The sequence below is a fragment of the Leuresthes tenuis genome, unplaced genomic scaffold, assembly GCF_036924035.1.
Source record: "Leuresthes tenuis unplaced genomic scaffold, fLeuTen1.0.hap1 SCAF_23, whole genome shotgun sequence".
NCBI classification, from domain to species: Eukaryota; Metazoa; Chordata; class Actinopteri; order Atheriniformes; family Atherinopsidae; genus Leuresthes; species Leuresthes tenuis.
The window spans coordinates 4,098,988-4,113,413 of NW_027325377.1; the positions used below are offsets into that span (position 1 = coordinate 4,098,988).

At 43.2% G+C, this 14,426-nt stretch overlaps 1 protein-coding gene across 1 annotated transcript; it reads left to right on the top strand.

The window, feature by feature from the left end:
• Nucleotides 1–5,226: 5,226 nt before the first annotated feature.
• On the top strand, nt 5,227–13,032 carry LOC140283263 (F-box only protein 15). Its single transcript, XM_072377997.1, has 10 exons — nt 5,227–5,444; nt 5,562–5,627; nt 6,511–6,615; nt 6,849–7,055; nt 7,913–8,113; nt 8,781–8,904; nt 9,251–9,333; nt 10,071–10,216; nt 12,166–12,290; nt 12,766–13,032. The coding sequence occupies exons 1-10, from the start codon at nt 5,227–5,229 to the stop codon at nt 13,030–13,032; spliced, it is 1,542 nt and encodes a 513-aa protein (XP_072234098.1).
• Nucleotides 13,033–14,426: the final 1,394 nt, after the last annotated feature.

The following is a 14,426-nucleotide window of genomic DNA, read 5'->3' on the forward strand; positions in this document are numbered from 1 at the left end:
TCCCAATTACTCTGCAGAATTCTTTATCCTATTTCTATATTTTCCTTCCAAGCAGTCGGACTTTCTTGTAATCTTTAGGCCTTTCTTAAGGTCTTTCAAAGTTGTTCTTCATTTTTAGCCCAGTTCTTGCACATAACCATTTCAAAGGAACAGACAACTCAGCAAAGAAGCCGTTTTAAACTGGATCTTTAGGCACTTTGTTACCAGCAGCCTGTCACAAAGACACATAATTTGTTCCCATTTCTTTAGCTGCATCTATGAAAAACAGCAAAGAAAACACAGTTTGACAGACAGAAAATAGGATTTCTGCAGCAACAAGGTGATTCCCAAAGAGCTATTAGCTGAAAACTTGGCATATCTCAGCATGGTGTGCAGTGTGTCCTTAAAACATTTGAGGAAACTGGACAAGTGGAGGACAAAAGAAGAAGTGTCAGGCCTAAAAAACTATCTACAGCAGATGAACAGGATCTGAAAGTGATGTCCTTAAGAAAGAAAGTGTGTAACTATATTGTTACCACAACACAGTTTGTGCCCATTTAGAACTAGAGCTATGTAATAAATGACTTTGTTTGAAATGTATCAACTGAGTATTTGCAGACTGAGTATTAGAAATACCTTTGTATGTTTAATAATGACACAAAGCGTGCCTGGGCACAGCTTTGTAAGAGGCCCTCCATCTCACTCACATGGATAAAAAACTGAAAGAAGCTCTTTGTGATTATTCAGCATCTTTTTAATCAGTCATGTCCTTTTTGGTTTTCTGCATTTTGTAATGATCTCTTTGCACTAATTTTGTCTTTGCAATGCTTTTGCATTGATAAATATGAATCCTGCTATTAATATTCCTATTTGAGTCAGTTCTTTGTGGCTTTTTTGTATCTGTTTGGGTTCATTTTGTGCCCTTTTTGTGCTTTGCATGTCTTTGTTCTTTGCAGTTAGTTTATATTTACGGTCACATGGAAAAGAAAGTAAATTCTCCTTCAATCAGAAAGTTTTAAGTCCCAAACCTGATAGAAAAAAGATGCAGTGAATGCGACTTCAGGCGAAAAGCATCACATGACATATTACACTAAGAGGGTAAGTAGCAGCCAGGAGCTGCTGATCAATGCTCTGATTAACTGATCATTAGTCAGTGTGAGCAGCTCTATAAAAGCAGGAGTTCTGTCAGTTTTCAGGTGTGTTTTAACACGATGCCAAGGAGGAAAGACATCAGCAATGATCTTAGAGAAGCAGCTGTTGCTGCCCATCAGTCTGGGAAGGGTTATAAGGCCATTTCCAGACTATCTGGAGTCCATCATTCTACAGAGAGAAAGATTATTCACAAGTGGAAAACATTCAGGACAGCTGTCAATCTTCCCAGGAGTGGACGTCCCAGCAAGTTCACCCCAAGGTGAAGAAGCCCAGAGCTACATCTCAGACTCTACAGGCCTCAGTTAGCATGTTAAAGGTTAAAGGTCACCCCAAGGTGAAAAAGCCCAGAGCTACATCTCAGACTCTACAGGCCTCAGTTAGCATGTTAAAGGTTAAAGGTCATGACAGCACAGTTAGAAAAAGACTGAACAAGGATGGCTTGTTTGGAAGGGCTGCAGGAGAAAGCCTCTTCTCTCTAAAAAGAACATGGCAGCACAGCTTAGGTTTGCAAAGCTGCATCTGAACAAAGCACAAGACTTCTGGAACAATGTCCTTTGGACAGACCAGAGCAAAGTGGAGATGTTTGGCCCGTGGTTGTTGTTGTCTGGTTCTCCTCTTCATGATGCTTCATACATTTTCAATAGGAGACAGATGTGGACTGTCGGCAGGCCAATCAAGCAACACTCCAACCTCCACCTCTGCATCAGTGGTACCTTCACACAGATGGAGCCGTCCATGCGATGGACTCTGATGCAGCCCCCACCATCACAGAGGCTGGCTCTGATAACAGCCTGGATGCTCTTTCTTATCTTTGTAGAAGCAGACGTCAGTTTTTTTCCTTGGACTCGTGTCAGTTCATTTAAGGTTCAGACCAATCAACAATCTACAAATTTAAGTTTTCGTTGCATTTTAGAAAAAAATTTCAACGCTTCTGGAATGCGGTTTATGTATAAAAATAAAAGAGGACATGAACCCACAGAAACAGAAGAGATATCAACGGGGATTTTTCAAATGAAACCCAAAAACCAGGGAATACAAAGACTGAGGGAGGAAATGAAAAATACAGACCAGGCCGTTTGTATTTTTTGTAGAGATACTACAAGATAAAACAGGAAGTAAAGCTCAGATGCAGAAGGAAAAATGACTCTAAGCCGAAACAGAAAGTTGGCATCCAAGGACAACAAAAATGGAAATCCAAAGAAGAAGATTCACACTAAAAGAAGAAAACTAACCCAAAAAATAGCAAATTACAGATACAGCTGATGACAGCAAAGAGGATAGACGTCTGATGTTTAAGAAATGTGCTGATTTATGGTTTTTAGATTGTAGTTTTTATTCAAACAGCTTATTCCAGTGTTCTTCAATGATCTTCAATGATCAGCTCGTCATCAAGCTCTGCAGAGGCCTGATAAGGAGCCATTCATTTGAATCAGGTGTGGTGGAGGAGGGAAACATCGAAAACATGCAGGGCAGTGGGTCATGAGGACCAGGGTTGAAGAACCCTGGTTTATTCAGATAGACAACTATATTTTCAACATGTGTGACCCTGTGGTTGAAGTTCAGATCAGCTTTAAAGCATCTTCAGACAAACAGCAGCCATGCAATTCAGTATGAACACACAGTATAAAGAGACCAATACACTCTGTAAACTACCTGATAAAGGAAACATAAAACAACCCAAAACACAAAAGAAGTCGTTATTAACACAGTAAGAGCAGAATAAAAATTCAAATCAAAATGGTTTTCTTTGGAAGATATAAAGTCCATTGCAGTAGCCGAGTCTACTCGAGATAAAAGCATGGACAGGTTTTTCCAGGTCTGGTGTAGATAGAAGACCTCTAATCTTTGCTGTATTTTTAGGTGGTAAAATGCAGACTTGGTTAGTGAATTAATCTGGTTTTCAAAGTGTAAGCCAGCATCTAATATAACACCCACGTTTCTGGCATGGTTTGTAGTCTGTAGTGATAGGGTTTTCAGATAAGCACTGACCTTTATTCTCTCATTTTTGATAGGACCAAAAACAATAACTTCTCTTTTGTTCTTGTTTATCTGCAGGAAATTATGGGACGTCCAGTCATTTATCAGTGAGATACAGTGATAAAGGGAATCAATCGGGCTGTAGTCATCAGGAGACAGGGCAATGTAAATTTGATTATCATGCGCATAGATATGGTAGTTGACATTGTTGTCTCACAAAAGTTTTCCTGAGGGAAGCACATAAAGGTTAAATAAGAGAGGACCAAGGATTGAACCTTGAGGAACTCCACACCTCATGTCAACCTTCTGGGTGACAAAGTTGCCAATGGAAACAAAATAGTCTCTGTCTTGTAGGTATGATCTAAACCAGCAAGGGACCGTATCAGAGAGTCCAACCCATTTTTTTAGTCTTTCTAATAGTATAGGATGGTTGACGGTATCAAATGCAGCACTTAGATCCAGTAAAACTAAAACTGACATATTACCAGAGTTTAGGCGAATGTCATTTACCACCTTAATTAGTGTACTTAGTACTGTGGTTTGGGCGAAATCCAGAAAGATATCAAACAGATCATTACTATTCAGGAAGCTACTAAGTTGCTTATAGACAACCTTCTCAATGACCTATAAATGGTATGTTTGATATATTTAGTACAGACGGCTCTAGAGCGCTCTTTTTTAGTATGGGTTTAATAACAGCAGTTTTTAAGCCTTGTGGGAAAATACCAGATGAGATCGAGTAGTTGTAGACAAAGGAGCTACAAAGTCATTTAATGCCTCATAAAGTAATAAGAGAGGAAAGGAACATGAAAACTAACAGTTAACCAGTACAACAGCTGGTGTAATGTGTGAGCCAGTTCTCAAGCAGCTGAGTTTTGAATTAGCTGACGCTCAGTATTGTGTTCTGTGTTGGCAGAGAACATTACAACCGTCTTATTCTGGTTGAGCTAAGTGTGAAGAATGTGCTCTAACAAGTGAAAACATATTGAAAGATATCAGAGATGTTGCTCTCACCACATCTGTCTGAAGCGACTGTCTGAGGATGATGGTTTGACTTTGTCCTGAAGCCCATATGAGGACGTTGACGTAAAGTGTCAATGTCTTGTTTATGAAGCTGCTTGGAGACGGGCAACATGTTTACATCACAGGCAAAGAGGTGGTGCTGCTGCTGACAATAAAGTTTGTTCAATCACCACGTGTGTGTGTGTGTGTGAAAGAGATCTCAGGTTTCACAGCTTTTAGATAAATTAAACAGTGGAGCACACTTATGTAACACACACTCAGCAGCTCAAATAACTAAACAAAAGAGAAACACGATTACTGTTCAACTATCAAACTAAATATGATCCTTTCCACAGTAATTATTGCTGTAATTCTTCATAAGACTGCACCCTGGTGAAAAATAAATACACTTGATTAATTTTCAAATATACTCACATTTTTAACACTATATTAACTAGAAATACTACTAGAAATATAAGAGAAGCGCGTTAATGTGACGCTTTGACATATTTTTCACAAGAACACTTTGAAATAATTGTATTATAGCACACTTTATTGGAAAATACTAAAAGAAAATCTACTTAAAGTCAAAGTTATTTGCTCTTACTTAATTGTATCATTTCAAACTTTTTGTTAAATATACAGATTAGAAGCACTTTTCAAATCAGTTTACAGTACACTTATGAAACATACACAGTCATATTGATTAATAAGCACATTGCTGGAGTTTATCTGGATACATTTGATCAGGCTTTCCTCATCACCTTTTGTCCAAGACTTTAGTGGGTCACCAAAAGTCTGTCTTAAGGGGTCAACACAGACACACAGATTACATTTTAGAAACAAATGAGAAAATACAATATTGGGAATTTGTCCCATAAAACACACAAAAGTGCTTGAAAATGACGATAAAACCTAATAAAAAAATGCATGATAACAACTATTCTCAATAAATAAACAAAATAAATCAAATTGTTAAATTAATGGACCCAATTAACATGTAGATAAATCTACACTGCCATCTAGTGCATTGGCTGCCCCATTGCACGCCAATCGGACTTTTATTGCGAAATCAACCGGAAGTCACCCTACCTGAGTCGTTCAAACAACTCTGCGATGGCGACTGGAAGAGGTGAGTTTTTTCGGAGTTTCATGGAGGGTTTAGAGAGGACCCCTGCCCAACCTGTGGCGGTGAGACGACCAAAGAATCACGGCAGAGGAAAACTGGAAGCAAGTGGAAGTTTCGCGGGCCCAGATAGAGGACAGGCGGGCGGCAGGAGGACGAGGAGGCGGCCTAAGGCGCAAAGGAGCCCAATTAGGGGGAATGAGCCAAGGTGATCGCTGTTGATTCCAATGGATTTTACTCGACGTCTTTTTTTTTATGGAATTAATTGAAATATGACACGTCATTTTTATTTTATTTAAATTTTTTATTCTTTTTTTTATCTCAGCTGGTCGGGTCAGACAGCAGACTTTCCTCAAATAAATTCTTCCTCCAAAGAAAACTTGTTGGAAAGGTAAGACAATTTAGCTCATTTAACGATTGGCTGGAGAGAAGCTGTACTGTGTTCTGATTGGCTGTTTCACTAAGCGAAGACGCTGTGATTAAAACTGTTGGCAATGACGAATGTCAGTTTTACTAGTTTATTCTTTTAAACTTTTTGGTAACTTTTTTAAAATAGAAAGAAAACTGAAATTAGGAATAGCCTCCAGGTAGGTAAAAACGGCTTCAAAGTGGAAGTACACGAAGGTTTAGTTTTTTTGCAGGGAATGTGAATCACAACTTCTTAGCCCTGTTGGAGGCTGAGAAATTGCGGGAAGGGATTTGTTCTATTTTAATTCTCTATTTTCTTTTTTTTTTGACTAAGTGAATTTACAAATAGATGAAAAATAATCAAAAACCAAATAAACTGAAGCCTACACTGGATTGTTGGGTAGATTTAAGATTATTTTACATGATTACGGGTGTGTAAAAGTTGAATCCTTCTGGTTTATTTCCTGATCAGATTTGCAATGTAAATATCTTTGAATTTCAGGTCTTGGTTCCAGTTTTTACCTCTTGCTCAGTCACAGAGCTGAGCAGCTGGTTTCCAGATGTTTCCTTTACCTCAAACACTTTCTGAAGCAGTTTCCAATTCAGTTTATTTCTAAAGCGCCAAATCCCAACAAATGTCATCTGCAATGATACGTCCAATTCATAATAATTCATAATCCATTCAAATCCGATGAATTAAATTAAAATCTCTTTGGTGACACAACACTTGAGAAGAAAGCCCAGTTTATGTGTTGAAGCCTGTCAGAAAACTGGAATAAAGTACGGGACACGGTGCTGCTGAACTGCTCAGCGCCAGCAAACAAACTGCATCTCAGCTGAGTAACATCTTCTTATCTCCTCCTCAGGCTCCCGTCTGAGATTCTGATTCAGATTCTGTCGTACCTGGACGCCTCCTCCTTGTTCTGCGTCAGCCACGTCAGCAAACTCCTCCACCGGCTCTCCAACGACGAGTGAGTGTTTGTTTCCTCTGAGCTGTGCGTAGATCAGGGTGTCGGTGCCAACAGAACCTGTGGAGCCGCACGATACACCCCACATTCATCAGGTCCTTTTACTCCCAGACTCCCAGTCAGAGGAGATTCAAGCTCTAAGCCAATGAAAAGCAGACAGAGAGTTTAGAAGTGGATGGTAGGACTTCGTTCATCTGAAAGAATCCGTGTCTATCTGTGAGTTTCTTCCATCGCAGCGTCATGTGGCAGAAGCTGTACGTGTCAGAGTATGGGAGTCAGAAGTGGAAGCCGAAGATGGTGGCGAAGGCGGATCAGTCCGCCAGCCGCTGGAAGAAGATGTACTTCAGAACCATGGCTGGACAGGAGATGAACAAGTGGAGGAAAGAGCTGAAAGACATCAGTCCGTACACCGGCCTGCCCAGACAGACCGAGTGGGTCCTCAGGTACGGCTTTTAGATGACCTTTATTGGTTCTGAAGGGTTCAGGCGTCAGGACCAGGAGAACATCCTGAAAATGATTTAATTATAACCGCAGCTGAACAACAGCACCTGGTGGACAGGAAGCCGGTGAACTGAGCTGTCCTCAAGCTGTTTTCAGATTTTAACTGCTGGCTCATCAACACAGAACTGAGTACTGTGCCATTTCTAAATAATCCTCAACGTGAGGTCTGAACATTATGTTGCTTTTTTTGAACAAATGTGTCTAATCCTGAGGCTGCAGACCCAACAGCAGGAGCAGCAGGAACAACAGGAGCAGCAGGAGCAGCAGGAAGTCGCTGCTCTCCAGGACATTCCTCCTGCGTTCCGCACCGCTGGCCCACACCGGAAGCGACTTCTTTTTTTCCTAAAAAGTTAGCGTGATACCCACAGTCCTCCGCCACATGTCAGGCCCTGACGGTCACCGTGGCGCTTTCCAGGCAGCCAGAGCTGAAGGCTTCCGATCCGCTTTAATGGAGGCGCTCACACTTCCCGATGAGAGGAAGACCAGATGATACTGTTTTCCTGATCCATAAAACCTTAGAATTGAAAGAGGGTGCACTTACTTTCATCACACGGATGTAAAACATTGATTTGACAGTTAATGAGTCTTTTATTTTTTTATTTGTGCCACCCTTGTGCAGTAATGTCCCTGAGAGACGAGCTTGTTTTCTACCTGGCTCGGCTCGGCTCAACATTGTAGATTATTGGTCTTTTTCATTGAGCTTGCATCAGTCTGTATGATGGAGAAATGGATTCTGACCACGTCTTAAGCTTTGAAGCTGTGAACCTCACCAGCCTAAATGAATGTGTGCGGCTTCCAGGCGCCTGAATGTGAGCTGGGAGCTGACGCTGTGCGACCACCTGGGACGGGAGAGCACACTGGAGCAGAGCCGAGTGTATTTCTTCGAGTCCTCGGTGATCGTCCGCTGGAGCGGAGGCAGCTTCGTCAAATACCATCGCATCAGCAGCATCCAGCTGTACGGCGTCAGGAAGGAGCCGCCGAGGAGCCCCAAAGGCAGGAAGTAAGAAACCCGTCCTGCACAGCTCCACAGTACCACTTCCTCTGGTGGGCTCAGATTGTTCAGCTGAGGGGCTGGAAATGGGCATAAAGTTCCATTTCACGCTTTTAATGGGACTTAGGACGGCTCAGTATTACTTTGAACCAATTCCATTAGGTTCTCTTTAGGAGGTTCCTGTTAGAAATAAACATTTTGTTCCTGTCTGCATACAAAGAAGTTCTGATTGCATGTAAAGTGAAAGCGAGGCTCAACGGTCAGTCGGAGCTCCTCCTGTTTGTGGGGTTCATGGACAGCATCTCGAGGCGTAGTTGGGAGGAAGTGGGCGTCTGGTTTGGGAACCTCAGGGTTACGCCTGTGCTGTTTCAAATGATGTGGTTCTGTTGGCTTCTCCGAGCCGCGACCTTCAGCCGCTCAGTTCTCCCAAATCCAGGCCGTGGTTCTCAGCTGGGAAAAGGTGGAGTGCTCCCTCTGGGTTGGTTGTCTTCACCTTGAGTGGAGGAGCTGAATTATCTCGGGGTGTTGGAGCAGGAGACACTGACAGGAGGGCGGGGCTTCGTCAGCAGTAGTGAGGGCGCTTCAGACAGATTGTCGCACCTCTTCTGGTCAGCAGGAGCTATGTTCTGTCCTGGCAAAGACCTAACGACTCCCCACACTCCTCCTCCTCCTGCAGGCCCCACTGGCGCTCTCTTATTTTAAAGCTCGACACAAAGACTCATCGGCATCACTTCATCGGCAAAGACGGACTGATTAAAGTGTTGCTTCTGCAGCCGGGCGTCATCGTGGGCATCTGGAGGGTAAGATGTCAGCAGAGAATCCACATGTTTACCAGCTGCATCTGTTTGTTCCTTCAGTTATTCACAGTCAGACAGCTGTGTTTCAGGGGAACGTGCATTCCAGCCGTGCTCCACAACACATTTATCACGTGGTTCTGTGGGCTGTGTTTTTATATGGTGACGTTAAAGAGTTAAGTGTGTGTGTGTGTGTGTGTGTGTGTGTGTGTGTGTGTGTGTGTGTGTGTGTGTGTGTGTGTGTGTGTGTGTGTGTGTGTGTGTGTGTGTGTGTGTGTGTGTGTGTGTGTGTGTGTGTGTGTGTGTGTGTGTGTGTGTGTGTGTGTGTGTGTGTGTGTGTTTGTGTGTGCAGGGTCAGAGCAGGGTGGCCTTCATCATGGTCAGCCTGCACTTCCACAAACTGGTGGAGAAGAGTCTGCTGGGATCTCCAGCCTGGTGAGCTCATGAGTTTCTTCTGTGCTTTCATTCATTCTGTGAGTGTAAAAACAGAATGATGCAGCCACGTAGAAGTGTGAAGAAGTTCCCTGGAATTCAGTTTGAATCTACTTTTAGAAAGTCACTTTAATTCAATTTCATTTCCGACTGGAGTAATTTAAGTCCAGTTAAATATCAGGTCAGAATATTAGTATTTATGTTTAAACAGGAGGAGACCTCCAGCAGAACCAGAACCAAGAAGGACGGCTGTCTGCAGTGTTCACCAGAGATAGTTCAGAGTTCACTTCACACAGATTCAGTGATGAGTAATTTAACTACATATCAAACCCTCAGAAAAGGTGGAGACCAGGTTGGTGGCGTTCAGCTGCACTGATGCAGAGAGATCAGAGCTCCATCTGCTGGTCACAATACGCCACTGCAGCTGCTGTGAAATATCTTCTGATGAATCCAGTTATGTCCAATATAAGATGGGATTTTAAATTTTTTTTATCATAGAATGTCAAAAAATATTGTAGAAACTCATGATCTGTCCTGTTTTGTGTGAAAACTAATGAACTAATGAACTGTTCAGCTCAATTTCTAATGCTTGTTTCCATCATTTATCTTCTCTTTATTAAAATGAAACTTGACTTTCAGGTTCTGGATTTTCTTTAGCTAACAGAAAACACTGATTTAAGACAAACTGGATCTGTTTAGCTTTGCTTCCACACGCGGTGGTCTGTTTGTACCTCCTGCAGCCCGTACTCGGCGCCCGTGGACCCTCCACCTGCAGATGACTCGGACGCTGACTTGGGTCTTCGCGGCTACACTCTGCACTTCGTCCTGCACAACACCGGCACTGAGATCATGTCGGGACACTTTCAGCAGCTCTCCTGTCGCACAGGTAATCTGAGTACTCAGGGAAGCAGAAACCCTTCATCTTTGGATGATCAGGTTATGAGTTTTGGACACTTTTTAATGTAATTTTTCATCAGCTCTGTTTTCAGCAGATGCAGAAACATTTTGCAACATAAGTTTCATGTGTTTCTTGTTGGCCAAGCAGTTGCATTGGTCCTCTCTCTGTGAGGATGCTGGGGGCCAGCGACAGCTAACCCACATTAGGATAAATTTCATCCCATTGTCTTCCTACACTGGAGACTAGTTTGTTTCTGCTCCTCAGATATTTTGCTCTCATTGTAAATGTTTGCATGGACAGCAACATGGAGAGCGCCTCAGTGTTCAGTCCCACCAGCGGTGTTCAGTCCCACCAGCGGTGTTCAGTCACACCAGCGGTGTTCAGTCCCACCAGCGGTGTTCACTCACACCAGCGGTGTTCAGTCCCACCAGCGGTGTTCAGTCTCACCAGCCGTGTTCATTTATAGTGAGATATTTTCTAAGGTTGGTACTGAAAGTAAACCAAGCACATGTTCACTACAGTCTGTGCAGAATGCTGTAAAAACGTACAGTTGTAGACTCCTCTTCTTTACCCGATCAAAATACTGATAATTCGGCTAAATCTTGGTTACAGGTGACATATTGTGTAAAAATGCCTTCTTGCTGATCCTGGGAGCATATATCAGGGTGTGGGATTCATTTCAGCTCCTCTTTGTTTGAAAGTTCCTCATTTAACGAGCCGTTCTGATTTTCATTTCTAAAGTATGTCACTCCTTAAGTTGGCTCCGCCTCCTCCGCTAAGCCCCCCCCCACTCACATCCACGCTGCTGGCCGGATGAAGCCAGCTTCTGGTGGAAATGTTCTGCTGTCAGCTGTACTGAGGAGCATGCATCTTCCATCCAGCAGCAGCCTCAGAGGATATAAGAGCCCAGTGGATAAACTATATCTGAGGCTAATGTTCCAGCAGAGTTAGCTAAAGACTGTGAATGTGCAGCAACCAGCAGGTGTAAAACTCCCCAAAAACACTCCTTAAGTTGGCTCCGCCTCCTCTGCTAAGCCCCGCCCACTCACATCCACCCTGCTGGGCGGATGAAGCCAGCTTCTGGTGGAAATGTTCTGCTGTCAGCTGCGCTGAGGAGCATGCATCTTCCATCCAGCAGCAGCCTCAGAGGATATAAGAGCCCAGTGGATAAACTATATCTGAGGCTAATGTTCCAGCAGAGTTAGCTAAAGACTGTGAATGTGCAGCAAACACTTTTCATCCCACTGTTTTAACAACTTGGTCCAGTTCAACGCTGGACTGAAGGAGCTGAGCCACAAAGAGGATCAGTTCCAACTCTCAGAGCCTGAACTTCAGAGCAGGGAAATGGAAGCATCTGAGAAATAACTCCTCATAGTTTATTTACTGATTTATTTCTTCCTTTAGCAGCAGCTAACGCTAACAGCTTAGCTAATGAAATAACTCCTCATAGTTTATTTACTGATTTATTTCTTCCTTTAGCAGCAGCTAACGCTAACAGCTTAGCTAATGAAATAACTCCTCATGGTTTATTTACTGATTTATTTCCTCCTTTAGCAGCAGCTAACGCTAACAGCTTAGCTGATGAAGATGGCGTACACCAACTTCTAAGGAGTTACTGCTGTTCCTTTCTGAAAGATGAACATTATTGTTCCCACATTACTTTGTTAGCTGAAGCTTTCTAGCTGAACGGTTCCGTTCTGTAGCTCAGACAACCTGCAGCTGTGTTTAAGGTGTGTTTCCAACACAACACCGGTCCTCTCCTCACTCTCTGTGTGCTAACGTTACATTATCGGCATGTTTCTGATAAAGATGGAGGTCTCCAGGTACAACTGTTCAATGAGGAAAATATCTGTAATTCTCTTTTACTAAAACCTGATAATTTCTTGTCTGTTTTGGACTTTATTTCATGGGACTTTGTTCTGTTTGTTGGTGATCAGTTCAGATCCAGCGTGGTCTGGTGGAGCTGAGGGTCATCAACAGGACCAACTTGTCGCAGCACAGATCGCTTTCAGGGAGCATCAAACTGCCCTGGAAGAGCGAGGAGCTGGAGGGCGCTGTGGAGGTACAGCTGCCCAACACAAAGCTGCCTTTGATTCACCTCCGAACCCTTTTTGCTGCTGAGAGCTAACGTTGTATGACGCTGCCGTAAAGTTAGCTCTGTAGTTCAGGGCAGCGGTCAATGCTTATTTTGAGTGTATTATGTGAAAACAACTAGAATTAACTTCCATTTTGGAGGTACAGTGAAGTAAACGTGTCATTTACGGGGCCAAAAAGCACAGATCTGAATCTGGATTACCTGAGCGAGCTGCTCTTTGGTACCAGCCGGCGTCTGTTAGCCCGACTGCAGCCGGTTCAGAGCTCAGCAGCCAGTGGTGTCGGCCTGGTTCCTGCATCCCTCCACTGGCTTAAATGTAGAATTAATTAGACTCTTTTGCACGTTCTTAAGCTTTACATGTGTCTTTTAGCTGTAAGCCAGTTCAGACACTGGGGCCACGTCCTGTCCCTCAGCTCTGCTCCGTCTCTCCTGCATCATGTAGAACTGCTGCATCATGACTCTGACTCTGCTGGACGAGTTCCAGAAACCCTTCTGGTGCGTCAGCTCGCCCATTTACATCACCATGACCAAGGCGTCGCTGTCCTTCGACTACAAGGGCGACCACTTTCTGATGCAGTACCAAAACCCTGACGGGGAGGTGAGGATGAAGCTGGTCTGGTTGAAGGAGCAGAAGCAGTTTTTCCTCATCAGTCTCACCGTCTACGTCGCTGTCGTCAAAGTCAACAAGCATTTCAGCAGAGAGTACTGACGCCTGGCTGGACCGCTCGCAGTGATCCAGGATCAGTTGTTGGAGAACTCTACTCTGTGTTTAAGGAGGGTCGCCGGGACGTAAGAACCTGCTGTGACACAGGCTTGAAGGGTTTTCAAAAGACGAAATTAGATTAGAAGAAAAGCTTTTGAAAGTATTTTTAGTTGCTTCGTGATACAGAATCTTTTGTTAAGATGTAAATACAGATGTGCTTTAAAAGCTGGCAGATAAAGTGATGAGCAGTGATGTAGAACTGTTGGATTCAGTCACAGATGAATTCACTTTCGTTTGATGTTTTGATCCATTCATTTGCATTTCAACATGATAAAAACAGAATTCAAGTGGTGAGTTTCTATTCTTTCATTTCATTTAATGACAGAACCTTTTCTTCTGTGGAGCTTTACTGTACCACCATGATCTCTGGGTCCAGTCCTTCTCACTCTTGGTTTCTCAGACGGTTGAAGCAGATGCAGACTTTATCAGGAACAATCTGAGACCACACCCTGTTCTGCTCTGACAGAATCCAGCTTAACAAAGAAAAAACTCATTCCTCTGAAAATGCTCAGGTACAAGGACTGAAAATGAGTGAAAAAGCAGAAAATGTCCAAAGAAAAACTCTGAAAGAGCTTGAGAAAGCTGCAGAACTGTTGATCAGGACACTTTAAGAGATTAAAACAAAGTCTGGCTGCTGGGAGGAAAATGTAAAACTACGAGGGATGCTCAGGACTCTGATACTTTAACACACAACATCTCGCTCAACTTAAATAAACTTGAAACTTGTCACTTAAGTGTTTATTTCCTACGACGTCTTCGAGCCTGTCAGATGAGTTCACTTACAGGAAACACGGCTGACAGCTGCTGCTACTGGCAGGAAACCGCCGTGAGCGAGAAGCGTTCCTCGCTGCAGTCCAACGCCCTGCTGGTGAATGATTAACAGTCAGACCGTAGTTTACAGACGGCACACTGGACTGCTGCTCATCTTGAAATGTGTTTAACCTGAAGTGCGCTTTGTGTGAGACTCAACTGCAGCTGGTGGAAGGATATCAGGCAGGAAATGCTACAACAACACGTTTATTTACTGCACAGAACTCAAATGTCAGCACTGTTTCATAAAAAGAACCTGGTTTAAATCACATTGTTAGATTTCTGGGAGGAGAAATATTGCATCTGCTGCTGCGGCTGGACATCATCAATATAACTGTGAACCTGATGAGAATCTATAAGAAATGTCAGACTTTATGCAGCTGTTGTCTTGACATGGAGGAATTCGGCTTTAACATGCAGCTTTTAGTAATGTTGCACAAAGCTGTGAAAGCAGCAACAGCAGAGTGTCTGTCAGCCACTGTCAGGCGTGGATGCTGATGGTGCTGCAACAAGAGAAACAGGCGAAGATA